A 16,619-nucleotide genomic window follows, 5' to 3' on the forward strand; every position below is an offset into this window, starting at 1 on the left:
GATCTGAAGAGACCGGCTGCATTTCCGGCGATAGGTTCGGTCATAGGGTTACACAACAACAACAACTGTCATTCGCTACTAAGTGGCGGTGACGTCACCACGACGCTTGTGCCAGGCCATGTGCACCTTGAGGCCACGTGAAGTGTTGAACGCCCGCTGGCAGGAGGTCACGGGGCAGACCCAGCAGGTGCCACGGGTCGACTGACTGAGATGACCGAGCTGACTGGCTGATGCACCACCTGTGCCCCCTACTGTGCCAACTTGCTGTGCTTTAGCCACCCGGTGCTCCGCTCGTTGTTGTGAGCGTCGCTCCTCCACCCTCCGTTGTTGTTGGAGGGCGACTGCCTCCAACTGCTCAGTAGCGTCCTTCACCAGCCTCCTCCACAGAGACCGATCTTGACACCGCTGGTACCAGTCATCTGCAAGTCCACTCAGCTCCATGTCCTCTTGTACCACATCACTCCATCTCTTCTCTAGCCCGTGCCGCGCCCGTTTAGCTTCCTCGATCCGGTCGAACAAAAGCTGTTTAGGCATGCGGTGGCTGGGCATGTGGGCTACATGACTCAGCCAACGCAGCCTTGCCTGCCGGAGGAGCTCACCGATGGGACTTTGCCCAGATCTTTCAAGGATTTGTGATCTCCTCACACAATCCAGCCTGGTTAAACCCAGGATGGATCGTACGCAGGCCACCTTAAATGTTTCTAACCGGCGAAGATGCTCCATTAGGGGGGTCCACGTTTTGCAAGTGTAGAGAAGGGAGGGAATGACATTCACACGCACACACACATACACACGCATTCACACACACACGCATTCACACACACGCACACACACATACACACACATTCACATACACACACACATAAGCACGCATTCACACACACATACACACACGCATTCACACACACGCACATACACATACACACACGCATTCACACACACACACGCACACACACATACACACACACGACGTTAATGTATCTGGCCAACCATCTGCAAGCACAAAAGTCTGGGTCACATGGGCAGACATTCGGGCCACTCATCGTGAAACGTGTTTTTATATTTTCTCGCACGAGAGCTCCACTCAACCTGCCGCCACGGGGAGCCGAACACAACAACAATAACAAAACACAAAACTACAAAACTACAAATCTCGACGCTGGAGCCCTGAGGGGCCACCGCTGCAGTTCGCACGCAGGGCCCACGTGGGATGAGGCCATGGGGGAGAGACAATGCCAGCCTCACGCGCCAAGTGGCAAACAAAAAGGCAAAGATCCCCCGTGTAGCCTTAACAGACTGTTGGGGCAAGTGCTGTTAGTGAGCGCCTAATGAAGGCTGGCACGGCACACGAGGGGTTGGGTGGCCAACACCACGCCCGGCCGCCTTTGTCTCCCCAGTGACGATGTTTACATACCGCACCAGGTACTCATTTGAGGCTGAGTCGACCTATGGGAGGCCCAGGATCGGTTCAGATAATCGTCACTGATGTTGTTAGGTTCGTAGCGCAGCGTAGCGATAACCGCTACACCACCGCTCCCCAAGTGACACACACACGCATTCACCCACACACATGCAATGGATCCGAGGTGTTAATATTTTATTGAGGTTATTTAAGACGGCGGCGTGTGTCGCTGTGTGTGTCTATGTGTGTGTCTCTGTGTGTGTCTATGTGTGTGTCGCTGTGTGTGTCTATGTGTGTGTCTCTGTGTGTGTCTATGTGTGTGTCGCTGTGTGTGTCTATGTGTGTGTCTCTGTGTGTGTCTCTGTGTGTGTCTCTGTGTGTGTCTATGTGTGTGTCTCTGTGTGTGTCTCTGTGTGTGTCTGTGTGTGTGTCTATGTGTGTGTCTATGTGTGTGAGGGATTAATAAAGAACAACCATAACCACAATCATATAAATAGAAATATATGCATTGATTTTATATGAAGACAAGTCTAGATATTGTGGCCAAGGTTTATCAAACCGTTGTTTTTATTTACATAGCATCGCAAAAAAAGTTTTATAATAATATATTGGGGGGGACATTTTGAGCATATTTGAATATTGGGGGGGATGTGTTGTCCCCCCCAATTTATATTATAATTACAGCCTTGGTGGGGACACATGACATCGGAGACCACGATTACCCAATGAAAGTTCAATTTCTGAAATGTATTTGATTACATTTAATCCTGCTACCAACATCGCCCTTGCGCAAACACCAAATGTTATAATTGAGTGTTTTTATCGGGCAAATTAAAGTAGTGGGTTGAGTGGTGGTGTAGGAGTGATTGGGGCACTGCCTTGTCATCGTCACTGCACGCCCTGAGCGCGTACAATTCCACTTGCGGAGGTTTCATTATTCAAGGCTCAGTTTGGTATCTGTCGCCTTACTCCGTGGTTCTGCGCGCTGCCCCATGAACCCGGCTACCCGAGTTCGATTCCCAGGCAGGGCCGACATCGGACCACACGGTCGTGCTGCCACCCTCGCCCCCTTCACCAACCCGCAACTGGCCAGCGAGGCGAAGTGTCGTAAAATCAATCCTCGTGTGAGAATTGTCCCACGATACAGAGAACCACAATGCAACATGGGGGGCGGGGAGGGGGGGCGGTAACATTCACAGCTGGCACCTTGAACCCCTTGCCCACGTGACAGTGTGGTTTGTTTGGCCGTGTCGGGTGGTGGAGGGGTCTTGCCGCAGACGTTCGGCCGGACCGTAACGACGTGGCCCAACGCAAACATCACCTGCGGGGGGGAGGGGACCTACGCGTCAAAATAGAGGGCATCATACCAAAAATGTAAGGGCAAAATAGAGGGCATTATACCAACATTTGAAGGGTTAAATAGAGGGCATCGTACCAAAATTGTAATGGCAAAATGAAGGACATTATCCTAAATTTGGAGGGCAAAATAAAGCGCATCATACCAACATTTGAAGGGCAAACTGGCAGGGTGGAAACGAGTCTCCGAGCCTCATCGCGAAAGGTATTAATTCCACATCGTCCTCCCGATACCAATCTTGCCGTCTTCAAAAAAAAATCACTGTTGCTAAGCGGAGCGGAGAGTGGCAGCCGCCTAGTACGACGAGTGGGGAATGTAGGTGAGAGGTGACGGGATCACTCGGGCTGCGTGATGTCAGGGAGCGAGGGAGGGGAGCATAGCCCGGAGAAATGCCGCATCCTGCAGTGCAGAGCGACGGGAGAGTGGCCCCAGCAATGATAGCAGCAGCAGTAGTAGAGAGACAGGGAGATGACAGTGACGATGGGAGAGTGGCTGCAGCAGTGGCAGCAGCAGTAGTAGAGAGACAGGGAGGTGACAGTGACGATGGGAGATTGTTGTCCTGCGATGATTCATGAAAAATGAATCTGAATTCTGTTCAGTCGACCAGATTTGTACCAAGATCGCCATCCCTGATTTAGTGGCACAACGGTCGTCAGTGTCGGCTCCACACAGAGGCAACCCCCCCCCCCCTCTTGGCACATCATCCGCTGCTACATTGACCAACCCCCAGCTCTGCTCGAGTCCAGGCTCCCACCGCGCCCCTACCCACGACCGTCGCACTCTCCACCTCTGTCCGTCTCCACGGAGTGAATAGATGTCGAGCGTGTCACCTTGCCACAGGCCCCCCCCCCCCACGCCTCGCCCCCCCACGACACGCGGCCGTCTCGAGCCGCTGCGTCTCTCCCGTGTGGCCACGTGGACGCAAATCGTGGCGCTGCGCTCTGCCGAAATATCTCAAAAGTACAAAACGCGAAGGTGTCAACAGAGAGCCAGCGAGCCGCGTGCCTCCCCCCCCCGTGTTTACAAACTAGCGGCTTCGCTGTTCACGGCAATGAGGACAAACACGGCGGCGAATTGCTTCGCGCCGTGTTGAGCTTTAATCATTCACAGGCTTGGTGCGTCCGTACGTCTGGGTGGCCTGCCTGGGTGCCTGCCTGCCTGCCTGGGTGCCTGGGTGCCTGCCTGCATGGCCTGCATGTGTGGCCTGCCTGCCTGCCTGGGTGCCTGGGTGCCTGCCTGCATGGCCTGCCTGGGTGCCTGGGTGCCTGCCTGGGTGGCCTGCCTGCGTGGCCTGCTTGGGGGCCTGCCTGCATGGCCTGCCTGGGTGCCTGGGTGCCTGGGTGCCTGCCTGCGTGGCCTGCCTGGGTGCCTGCCTGCGTGTAAATGCGCTCGTAGCTGTACAAAGCCGTCGGCTGTTCGCGCGTACGAAGGGACTCTGTCAGGCTTTGTGGCGTGCGTGTTGTTTGTGTCCCTGCGAGCATGTCATTAGCGACGGTGCTCACGTGACCCTGCAAGTTCATCTGTGAGGCTCTGGATTTTTGTTTTTGTCGCCAATTTGTTGATCAGTGCGGTCCGTTTGCTCCAGGGTGCAGCCCTGATAGCAACGCAACGTTCTACTCGCGTTCGCATTGTGTTGTGTTGCATTGTATTGTGTTGTATTGTGTTGCATTGTATTGTGTTGTATTGTGTTGTATTGTGTTGCATTGTGTTGTATTGTGTTGTGTTGTATTGGGTCACCACTCCGCGAGTTACCGTGACCTCAGATTACATTCAGGCAGATGGACAGACATACGGACAGAGCTCGTGCATTGAGGATTTCGATTTTATTTGGAAAGTATTACAACCAAAAATACAGGGCATCTCCCTCCGACTTATGAAGTTCCCCACGCCCTCAGTGTTGTGAATAACGGCGGTCGTGGTGGCCGTGGTGGCCGTGGTGGCCGTGGTGGTGGTGGTGGCCGTGGTGGCGGTGGTGGTCGTGGTGGTGGCCGTGGTGGCGGTGGTGGTCGTGGTGATTGTTGTGGCGGTGGTCGTGGTGGCCGTGCCGTGGTGGTCATGGTGGCCGTGCTGTGGTGGTGGTGGTGGTCGTGGTGGCGGTGGTGGTAGTGGCGATTCACGCTGTGATCCAACACTGTAGAGGCACGGCTTGGTGCATTGGGCCCAAAATGAGTCGACCTCCCGAACCGACTGACCTGCGAGGTGTCTCCGTGACTCGACCGAAAGACCCAAAGAACAGCAAGTGGGTTGCGAAGTCGCCCGTGTGAGCCTCTGAGTGTTGCCCCCTTGGATCTGTGGGGCTTCCTCTGTAACTCTGGCTTACTCCCACATGCAACACACTTCTTGGAACACTTGTTTACCAAGCACCCCGATGCAGTGTTGACACTCGGTGAGGCTCCTCCTTAGGATGATTCATGACATCATTGCTCCAATTACTTGGTCACGCTGCTTATAATTTTTTTATTTATTCCTCCCGTCTGTAATGGGGGGTCACGACAATAGAGACGATCCAATACGAAAGGCAATTTTCACCTCAAGCTCTGGCGCTATCGTGGAAAAGCGGTGACGCAGATGAAAGTGCTGCCCCAAGGTGCCACCTAAGAGGCGGGGGGGGGGGGGTGAGAAGCCCTCAGGCCACGCTGGCCACCGATCCGCCGTACGAACCGCACCGTCGCCTCGACCGCCCCACCGGACGCGACGATGTTCTTCGTCTTCTTCTCGCTTCGTCTTCGTCGCACGGCCGACGCTGCTGTGAAGCAGCGACTGTGATTTTACGCTCAAGTGGGTTGAGCCAGACGATTGCGTCAGCAGCGGCGGTGAATCATCGCTGCCGTGATGACACCACCACCACCACCACCTCCTCCTTCGTGTTTTGTGAATCGGCCCTTGAGCCTTCATCTGTGCCGTGGCTCTGTTCTGGGTGACCGCGGTCAAACCCTGCCGGAGAGGGTTTTTTTTTTTCATTTGTGCGTCAAATATCCGCATCTGCTGCTGCCGCTGCTGCCGCTGCCATGGTTTGTGTGCGGAACGCGGGTTTACGAGTGGGGGGCCCCGTAAGCTCCGGGGTGGAAGATCAAAGCCAGCGGATCCTTCCGTGTCATCTGCTCCTTCACGGGACGTGTTTGTTTGTGACTTCTCGCGAACTCCGTGCGGCTGCTCGCGGTCGCGATGTTAACGCAGCTGTGCAGGGCGCGACAGCGGTGCCGTGGGGAGCGGTGGCGCAGCGGTTAGCGTCACGCCGCGCTATGAACCCGGCGGCCCGAGTTCGGTTCCCGCCCGCGGCCAACGCAGGTGACGATTACCTGAACCGGTCCTGGGCCTCCCTTAGGTCGACTCGGCATCAAATGAGTACCTGGTGAGGTGTGTAAAAACATCGCCACTGGGGAGACAAAGGCGGCTGGGCGTGGTGTTGGCCACCCACCCCCTCGTGTGCCGTGCCGGCCTTCACAGGTGCTGCTCGCTAACAGCACTTGCCCCTCCAGTCTGTTGAGGCTTCACGGGGGATCTTTGTCTTTGTGTGCGTGCAGAGTTTTTCAAGGAGCTGCTGGAGAACTCTGAGCGCTCGCTGCACTCCATGTTCTCCCGCACGTACGGCATCCTCTACGTCAAGCACCTGCACCTCTTCTCCGACCTCTTCAAGGACCTGCGGCGCTACTACGAGGGCGCCGGCGCCAACCTGCAGGTGTGGACCCCCGCTCGCCAGCGACCCCCCCCACCCCCGCCCCAAAGACAAAGATCCCCCGTGCAGCCTTAACAGACTTTTGGGGCAAGTGCTGTTAGCGAGTAGCACCGATGAAGGCCGGCACGGCACACGATGGGGTGGGTGGCCAACACCACGCCCGGCCGCCTTTGTCTCTCCAGTGGTGATGTTTTACACACCGCACCAGGTTCTCATTTGAGGCCGAGTCGACCTAGGGGAGGCCCAGGACCGGTTCAGATAATCGTCACCGGTGTTGGACGTGAGCGCGAATCTAACTCAGGTCGTTGGGTTCGTAGCGCAGCGCTCACCGCTCCTCCACCTTGCCCCCCCTCCCCCCGCATTAACAGGCACTCACCTACCTGGTGGCGAGCCCAAGGTGGCGAGGGTGGTGGTCACCTCCCCCCCCGCCCCTTGACACCTCACGATTTGGTGGTGCTGTTCATAGTTACCAGAGACGAGACCCCCCCCCCTCCCACATTTCATTCCTCATTCCTCGCCACTGCAAATAGTGCGACAGTGGTTCAATGCGGGAGTACACCGCACCCCCGCAGTGTGAACTTGTTTAACGTGGGGGGCGTCCAAACACTCAACGTTGGGGTGGTGGGGGGAGGGGCACGGTCAATGTTCAACCAACTTTAAACAAATGTTGAGCGCCGAACGGAATGAATGACGATGCGATCGCCTCGTTTGTTTATTGTGCCGTACGGACAGCTGCGCCGACATGTTTTGACTTGACGATAAGAAGACAGCGCGGGGGGGGGGGGTGTGGGTGGGGGCGTTAACCACCCCTCCAGCCCCCACGCTACAGCACTGGTGCACATTCCACGTTCGTCTGACAGGGGTCAGATGATCTCTCCCCTGCGCGCGGGATGTGGCGTGCGCTGTGACGGCGAGTGGGAGTGGCGGAGGGAAGGAATCTCGTGATGGCCCTGGTTTTGGTCACCGTGCCCCTGCTTTGTTGACTCGGCAACGCGCAGCGGGACATCGCGCAGCGGGACATCGCGCAGTGGCGTTATCTCCGCATCTTGCCTCGTTGCTTTGGAGGCTTGAAAAAACCCATGGGCCGCTGTGCGTGTTCTGCAAGTTTTGACTAACACGGCGTGCAGAACGATGAACTCCATGATCCACGGGACAACCTCTGTTCGCTCCCCCATGATTTGGTGCTGGCTCTGTGAACGCCACGGTCGGTGGTGGACTGAGAGTTGTCCCTCTAACCCCAATTTAAACTCGCACCCTTTCGATTTTGGGTCAGGAGGTTCAGTTCAGTTCAGTTTCATTTATTAGGTGTCGCCCTGTGAGCCATGCGGCTCTTGACTCGGGTGCAACCGCAACAAACAAAAACATGAACAAGGAACATCTTAAAGTGGCTACGCGCAACAGAAAAATCCAGGAAAAAACAGCAAAGTCTTCAAGAAAAAGCACCGCACATCAACGCTGTGTGCAAAAATCCCAGTGGGATGCAAGTCAAACAATAACAACCATAAGATAATTTAGATTCAAGTTATCAGGCTAACTCTGTATTACAACAAACAAACATGGCTAAACCAAAACGTTTTCGAAATCACCAAAATAACGCTATAAAAACAATGTAATAGTGATCATAGGAACTGTGATTCTAATTTAAAAATAAGCGATCTACATAACATGTACGACCAAACTTTGCAGCCATAGCTGGCAGCATGAGTCACTCCACAACAGCAGGAGCATCAGTAGGAGTATCACACATTTCCAATGCACCTTTAAACATCAGCACACTATAATCAAAACTCAAGATCATACTTTTCAGCGGTCATCCGGAGAGATACATTTGATTTCAGGCCACTGAAATCGCAGTGGCAGCTAGGGTTGGGCCGAGGGGTCAGAGACACAGAACCCGTCACCGCTTGAGAGGCTGGCTTCAAGCCTGGGGTTTCAGCCGCGCGTCTTTGGGACCCAGGTTCTCGAATAGAGCTAGCCGATGGATTCAACCCTGTCACGTTTCAATGCACAAATAAAACCACGATATTATATTTGTCTTTTTCCCCATACATTGGTAACTTTGGCGAAGAAAACAATCGGCTTGACTGTCCCCCGACAGACATCTCTGCGGCAGAACGAATGGGAAAGTGCAGCGCCCCTTGGCTGGATGAGAGGCATTCTCCGCGCCAAATTTCGTGGCGTGGTCCCCTGATGTGCGTCGGTTCTGAATGGGGCCTTCCTGGTCTCTTTCTCCAAAACGACGCACCGCCGATGGCAAAATTATAAGGAATCTGGGTGGACATACAAAGTGGAATAAAATTAAACAAAAAAAATAGACGATAATCGTACGTATTTTTTGGCAACGGAATTTTTTTTTTTATAATACATTTTTGTTATTTGAAAAGAAAATATTCCGCATTCTAATAATAGTAATAAGCGCCGCGCTGGCTTTGAACATCTGATAAGGCACAAAATCAGACTGCAATGGAGACTTGGTGGCGTTGCAATATTAATGCCGCTCATGCGCACCCTAATTGTGATCTTATCTCTGCGCTCAAAGCCCTGCGGGGGAAGAGAAACCTCCAGTGAGAAAACTTGGCCCTGTGCTCCAAAAGACAAAGAACCATCTCTCTTTTTTTTACGTATTACCTAAATGCTCGCAGTTATATCTATCGATCTCCGTTGAGCTCGTTCACAAAGGGAAGCACTGTTACGGTTTTACTTACCGGCCGTGGGCGAGTGGCGGCAAGCGTGGTGGCCACCACTGCTGCCGCTGCTGCGGTGCTGTGGCTCAATGGCAATCTTTGTTGAGCTTGGTGAGAGCTCCAGCGAGTCCCAGGGCTGATTTTGAAGACGGCTCCAGACGTTTTGGGGCGTTTGGGACCGTTTTCTAGGAGCGCTCGTTCACGCCCGTGGGAGGAATTCCCACATCCGGGAGAGAGCTCGCGTACAATGCAGCAGTGACACTCAAACGCCGTACAAGACGGGACAAGAACCCTACTTTGCTCGACAAAGACACCCGGTTGCCCCTGTGGATGGCCGTGTGGTGCACACCGCGTCTCCATCGCCCCTGCCATCCACAAGTCCCACAGCATCGCTGATAATGATGATGATGATAATGCAAATGATGGTAATAATGACTGAAAACAATGATGTTGCTTATGATGTTTATGATGAGTACGATGATGTTTCTTACGATGGTGTTAATGACTGATGATGACGATGACAACGACGACGACGACGGTGGCGGTGACGCGGCGGTGACGCGGCGTGGCTCGTCCCGCAGGAGTCGCTCACCGAGTTCTGGTCACGCCTGCTCGAGCGGATATTCGCGCTGCTGCACCCGCACTACGAGCTCTCCGAGTCGTACCTCGAGTGCGTGAGCAAGAACTCGGACGAGCTGCGTCCCTTCGGCGACGTCCCCCGCAAGCTGCGGCCCCAGCTGACGCGCGCCCTGGTGGCGGCACGCGCCTTCACGCAGGGCCTGGCCCTGGCCCGCGACACGGCCGCTCGCATCGCCAAGGTCAGCAGCAGTGAGCACGCACCGCCCCTCTCTCTCTCTCACCTCACTCTGATCTCTCTGTGACCTCTCTCTGACCTCTCCCTGACCTCACTGACCTCTCACTGACCTCTTTATGACCTATCTCACACCTCTCTGACCTATCTCTGACCTCTCTGTGACCTCTCTCTGACCTCTCTGTGACCTCTCTCTGACCTCTCTCACACCTATCTCTGACCTCTCCCTGACCTCTCCCTGACCTATCTCTGACCTCTCCTTGACCTCTCCCTGACCTCTCCCTGACCTCTCCCTGACCTCTCTCACACCTCTCTGACCTCTCTCTGACCTCTGTGACCTCTCCCTGACCTCTCTCTGACCTCACTCTGACCTCACTCTGACCTCTCTCTGACCTCTCCCTGACCTCTCTCTCTCATCTCTCACTTCTCTGACCTCTCTCTCGAAACAGATCGTCGTTATCGTTAACGCCGCCGCTTTTAAAAGGAAACTCACCATTGAACAAGCAAAGTTGCGTGTGTATGTTTATATTTATATTTGTTTTCCTTTGAAGGCCACGGCGTTGCCGTTGACGCCCGTGGTCGCTGTTTTTTGTGCTCGTGGGCCACTGCCCAACGCAGCAGCGACGGCAACAGCGGCGGTGGCATCCCCAAATAATCTGTCTCGTACGAAACTCATCGTGCCCTGGATGTGGTCGACAATCACGGATCATCATCATCATCGCAAAATCCACTGCTGGATGGAGGCTACCAGAAGCGCTCTCTCTCTTTCTCTCTCCAACCTCTCCCGTATAAAGTAAACAAGATAAATCGTATACTTATGCACGAATTCTGATGACAGGAGTTTGACTATATGGGGCATCACGCTGGGTCGCTACAAATCGCACAAATGGGTGGGTCGTCAGCATTTGCTGTTATGGACAGACTGGTTCCCGCCATGGGAATGTGGAAATTTCACAGCTTGTGGCTGACGGAGATGACTTCTTCCTCGTGCTAATTAGAACCGACTGACATCATTGGCATCGTCATCATCATCATCATCAGCCATGATCTGTCCACTGCTGCTGGATGGACACCCTGTTGCCATGCAACGATCATATCGCGCTCCTGCACACGAACTGATCTCACCGCTCCATCTCCGAGGTGGAGGTCCTCAGAGCCATTGCCTCGCCAGTCTCAACCACTCTCCGCCATCCCCCCTAGCGACCGCCGATTAGCACGGCCGACCAACGTACGGCGCGAAAGAAGTCCGGCACGCGTACAACGACGCGATCGTCCCGGCCGAAAGCCGCTCGTCCCTCTTGACGGTCGACGTCGCGAACGGCCGCTTGACCTCCCGCGGGCCTTCCGTGCCATCGGCGATGGCGCGGCGACGGCGGTTCACGCCGCGATCGCGCGAGCGCTCCGTGCTCACCGTCGCGTTTAGGACGCGAGGGAGGAGGAGGAGTTGGGGCGGGGGGGGGGGCTGCAGAGCTCCGCGTTCCGGCTCTCGACGTTGGGGGTGTGGGGGGTGGAGGAGAAAGCCGCAGAAAATGGCTTCGCGCGGCAGAGGTCGGGGGTCAATGTTGAACTGTGACAAGACCTTGGCCTTCACGGGATACGGGGGTGGCGAAGGAAGGGGGCGGTTGTTGTGTTTTTCGGTTCCTTCCTGAAACGGAATTCCGTTTGCGTTTGGCCATTCACCTGAGCGCCGCGTGCCGGAGATAACGCCGCGGTGCGGGAGGGGGGCGAGAGGCGGCGGGGGCGTGGGAGGCACGGGGAGGGAATGATCCCCGAGGGGAGCGGCGGAGCGACCGAGCGAGAAGATGAAAGGAGATGAAGGATCGAGAGTGAACGGCAGAGCGAGTGGCGAGGGGCGGGCGGAGGCATGGTGACGAGAGAACGAGACGGACGTGACAAAGGTGCTGCGAGGAGGAGGAGGAGGAGAGAGAAGAGGAGGGGGGGGGGAGTTGATGGAGAGGTGGGGGGGGGGGTGTTAGTGGGTGGAGACTCATTGAAGAACGCCGACTCCACGCGCCATTGAGCTCTCAAGGACATTCCTGCGCAGCAATATTACTGCGCTCCATCTCTCCTTGGCGCGTGCTGTGCACGGCGATCGTGCTAAGCCACTTGCCAGTGGGGCCAGGGCCCTGGGAGCGTGGTGGTGGTGGTGGTGTGGGGGTAACGGCGTCTCGAGGTGTTAATGCCTGAGCGGTGAAAAAGACGTGAAGGTTAAAATATTCTAACCACCGGTCACACAGTGAGGTCTTTCTTTTTTCCCCTCTGCGCCTTTCAGTTCCAGTTTGCGTGAAGCGGCGGCGGCGCTGATTCGGGTCGCCTGCAGCCCGCGCCCCAGAATGCACCAAGTAAAAGCGCCGCCTCGCAGTGGCGATGGGCGCTGTGCTGGGGGGCCAGGATACGGTGGGGGCGCGTGGTGGGGGCCCCCCCCCCATCTCAAACGACACCGTCGCTCACCCCCCCCCCACCCCCAGCCCAACGGGAAAAAACGAAACGACCAAAGCGTCGCGAGTTGGCACCGTCCGTGTTGCGATGCAGTGCTCGCTTGGTGACACGTGCGCCGGGGGGGGGGGCAGCGAGAGGCCTCCACGTGGTGAAGTATGGTCAAGCAGCGCCTGTGACCTGCGCAGCTCGAGAAGGGCTTCGTCCAGCAGTGGGTTGACAAGGGGCTGTCAGTGATTGTTATAATCCCACGATGATTCTTGTTGTCGAGGTCTCCAAACTTTTGTTTCGACAGGATCCTGCCAAATATTTTCTCTACGAATTTTTTTCCCCCCCCCATTCAAGTAATTCACGAGTCAATTCTCAAATTTGGCAAAAATGTGGACCACGATGCCCGCCCCCCCCCCCCCCCCAACACGCTTCCTTCGGGTGACATCACGGCATCTTGAACGTCCACCGTGAATCAGCAGGCGCTCACCGTCTGGTCGGCATCCACCCGGCGGTATTAACCAGCGCGGCCCGCCAGATTCGAACCGCTCGGTCCACGTCACCACCCCGGGCGGCGGGGCACCGCTGCGGGGCGGGAGGAATTTCACTGAGATTTATTCATTAATTTCCCGCCGGGTCGGGGACTAACGGCACGTTTTGTGATCCATCGCCGGCGGGGTGGCGGTGGCGGTGTTGGGGGGGGCGGGCAGGGTCGGCGGATCACGAAAGCGCAGAGGAGGATGTGCATCAAGGCCCCTCTGGATGCTGTGGTGGTGGTGGACGTGGTAGTGGTGGTGGTGGTGGTGGTGGTTGTGCTTCTCCGTTGTGGGGCGAGTGTCTCCACGGAGAACGCCGCTCGGGTTGTTGTCCGTGCACCGGCGCCTGAAGGGGCCGTGAACATCTTGAGGCTTTAGCTTCCCACACGCTCTCTCGTCGCACGTGTGTGGGGTCCACCCCCATCCCATCCCCCTGGGCGCTGTGGTTTTATTTTTTTGCATGGAAACATTCCGTGCAAAGCCATCGGCAACAACAAAACAGCACTGCGGATGAGGGACCCTGCCCATTGATGACACGCGCCGACTCCACGCACAGGGACACCGCCCTGACCTGTGTCTTTACGCTCGCAGTCCGTTAACGTGCATCCTGAGCAGAGCACAGCAACCCATTATTTATAATCCCTCCACCCGCACCTCCGATTAGCACGCACGGCGCGAAAGAAGTTCTACACGCGGTACGTACGAACACGCGACAAACACGTGACAAACACGCCTTACCGACGTCTGTTTGGATGGAGTTTCTCGTTCCGCTTCCCCCCACTCGACCTAATGTTTACCCCCACCCAGGCCTCCGCCCCGGCTGGGCACTCGCACCTCGGCTCGTCGAGTTACCGCCTGGTCCTGAAGGGACGCTATCGACTGGGCGGCGTTGAAGGGAGCCATTAGTCAATCGGCCCGGGATCATTAGCACATTAGGCAGAGTCATTCTAATTGCTGGCCGTTGTCAACCGGCCACGAGATTTTCAAATCCTTTTTTCGAGGTTCCGCCAGGCTTGTTGGCGTAGCTCTCGCCAGGGCATCGCAGCGGACATGAAATAATTATTTAATTAATTAACACTGCACACTGAAGTCCCCCCCCCCCCTTTAACGATCTTTGACCAAATGAGTTATCTTCACGGAGCCGCGGACGCAAAAGGCAAAGGTCCCCCGTGTAGCCGACACAATCTGGTGGGGCAAGTGCTGTTAGTTATTAAGACCAGCACAGCAGTGTGGCCAGAACTCCGCCACGCCTGGCCGCCTTTGTCTCCTCAGCGTTGATGTTTGCACACCGCACCAGCTGCTCGCTTAGGGCTGGGTTGACCTAGGGGAGGCCCCGAGTAGGATCTGCTCGAGAGTCGGGACACGTATCTCGAATCGCAACGACGGCCCCAGCCGTGAAACCTTCCGCAAACACGCTTGCAGATGCACAGTGTGCATTTGACCAACCGCACTGAATTGAATATTAAACCGATGTCAAATTGGATCCATTGTAAAACTAAGCCGTGCTAGAGAGTATGGAGATGAAATCACTTGACGTATATTTTTCATTCGGAATCGGAATCTCTGTTGAGACTCGGGGAGTCCGATGAGCTATGAAGATCTGTTTCACATTTCGTAAATTATTCAAAGCTGGAGACCAATGCTATTTTACCGGCCAAGGGTGTCCATAAACATGCATGTTTTAAGCTGTTGAACGTCAGAAATGAGCCAGCTATTCTCAGCTAATATTTATAACTTTAAGCCCTTTTGTTAACCCACCGCCGAATGAATGCATGCCCATGCTGCGTTGGCCCTAAGGGTTGTTTTTGCCATACTTCACCAGCCACCGATTGGCTGCGAGATTGTTGAAGAGAGGGGTGGGAAACCCCGGGATCAGGTGGATCGTCACGTCGCCACCGACGGCGGGAATCGAACCGAGGTTGGCGGAGTTCCGTGGCTGTGCACCACCGTCTCTTCCCGCGCATGCACGGAGATGCGCAGAGATGTGCAGAGACGCGCACACACAGAGACACACACAGAGATGCACAGAGATACGCACACACAGAGACACACACACAGAGATGCACAGAGATGCACAGAGATGCGCACACACAGAGACGCGCACACAGAGACGCGCACACAGAGACGCGCACACAGAGACGCACAGAGACGCGCACACACAGAGACACACACACAGAGATGCACAGAGATGCGCACACACAGAGACACACACACAGAGATGCACAGAGATGCTCACACACAGAGACGCGCACACAGAGACGCACAGAGACGTACAGAGACGCACACACAGAGACGCGTGTGCACACTCGCAGGCAGGCCATAGTTGGAAATATAACCACTTTGCATTTCGCACTTCAATATCGCTCAAGATATATTCATCAAAAATAATAAGGTTTGGAAGACGCGTGACCAAAAAAAAACAATTGCATTCGATTTAACCGAATTGAAAGCAGTTAATGCCTGGGGAATTGGGGCATTGATGAAAATAAGAATGCTTTTTCAGCCTAGATAGGAGTCCGTTCCTCTTCAGCTTGTGTGTGCGTGTGTCATTGTTGATGTGAACGTACCGCCATTCAAGTGCCTCCACGTGTAAGTACAGTTGTATTTGTATACATTTTATGCGTCGGTCTCAATGGCTTTACAGACCATTATTTTGGAGCAGCATTTATTTGAGCGTGTAAACTCAGCGACTGCTTTTCACCTCATGGGTCTTTTTAGTCACAAACGTTAAACAAAATACTGCTAGGTTGGCAGATGTTATTGGCAAAGGGCATTTCATCTCAACGATCGAGCCCACAACACGAGGCAATGTTGTTTACACACTGGTTATGTGCTGCTGTGGAGAAGCGTGGGTAAAAACAGAGGATACACAGACCTCCACTCCGTTCCTCCACTTATAAATACAGGATGTTGAGTCATAGGCATCGTGACTGATATAAATGATCTTCAATACAATATTGTAAATGATAGTCAAAGCGATTTCCTGCTCAAATGATTGGTGCTCGTGTCCTGTTTACAGCCCTCTGAGCCAGTGGTGGACATTCCACATTCCTACGGTGAGAGCAGGTTCATCCATCGGGCAATAACTGTTGACTTCCCCACAGAGTGCTACTAATTGTATCGACCCCGGAGAGATGATGGGCTGAGTCAACCCCCCCGCCTCACCCCAACCAGGATGTGAACTCACAACCTTCGTATCGCGGGCGGCCCGCTCTTCCCGCCGAGTCCTCCCGGGCCAGAGTTGTGGCTTTCATGTCGCACGCCCTGCGGGGCACTTTACACGCGGACAAAACAAACATTTTACAGGCCAAGCAGGACCCACCTGAAAACGAGTCCCGAGACTCGGGGTGGTGTTTCCTTGGGCAAACACAAAGCACCCGGCCGCGGTGGTTGCCGCGACAAGGGCGTCGACGTCGCTGCTGCCACTGCCTCCGTGTGACCAGCCTCGCTCGTTCGCTCGCTCGCTCGCCGTCCCAGGAGCCCGCGGCGTTGGGATGTCCCGGGGAAAGCCGCACAGGAAAGGCCGCCGGGTCTCTGCTCACAGGGCACGAGATTTATTGCCCCTGCAGGCGGCTTCCCAACAATGCGGCCCTGCTCCCCCACCCCCACCGCGTTCCGCTGGACAATGTTGAAACGTCAAAAAGGAGAACACGACAACAACACCACCACCCAGCCGAGGAACTTGTTGCCGTTCTTGGTCTCTCGCTCGCTCCGTTAAAGGTCGAAGTT

The 16,619-nt window shown here is 55.2% G+C and overlaps 1 protein-coding gene across 2 annotated transcripts in view; it reads left to right on the forward strand.

Annotated features, from left to right (window-relative positions):
- The window catches only part of LOC144946977 (glypican-6-like), a 117,393-nt gene that overhangs the window by 54,229 nt on the left and 46,545 nt on the right, over positions 1-16,619 (forward strand). For both annotated transcript variants that reach the window (XM_078876057.1, XM_078876058.1), the window contains exons 3-4: positions 6,284-6,438; positions 9,701-9,937. In XM_078876057.1, the coding sequence (XP_078732183.1) occupies positions 6,284-6,438; positions 9,701-9,937 (392 nt within the window). The remainder of the gene's footprint in view (positions 1-6,283; positions 6,439-9,700; positions 9,938-16,619) is intronic.

The sequence above is a fragment of the Lampetra fluviatilis genome, chromosome 43 (assembly GCF_964198595.1).
Source record: "Lampetra fluviatilis chromosome 43, kcLamFluv1.1, whole genome shotgun sequence".
Lineage (NCBI taxonomy): Eukaryota > Metazoa > Chordata > Hyperoartia > Petromyzontiformes > Petromyzontidae > Lampetra > Lampetra fluviatilis.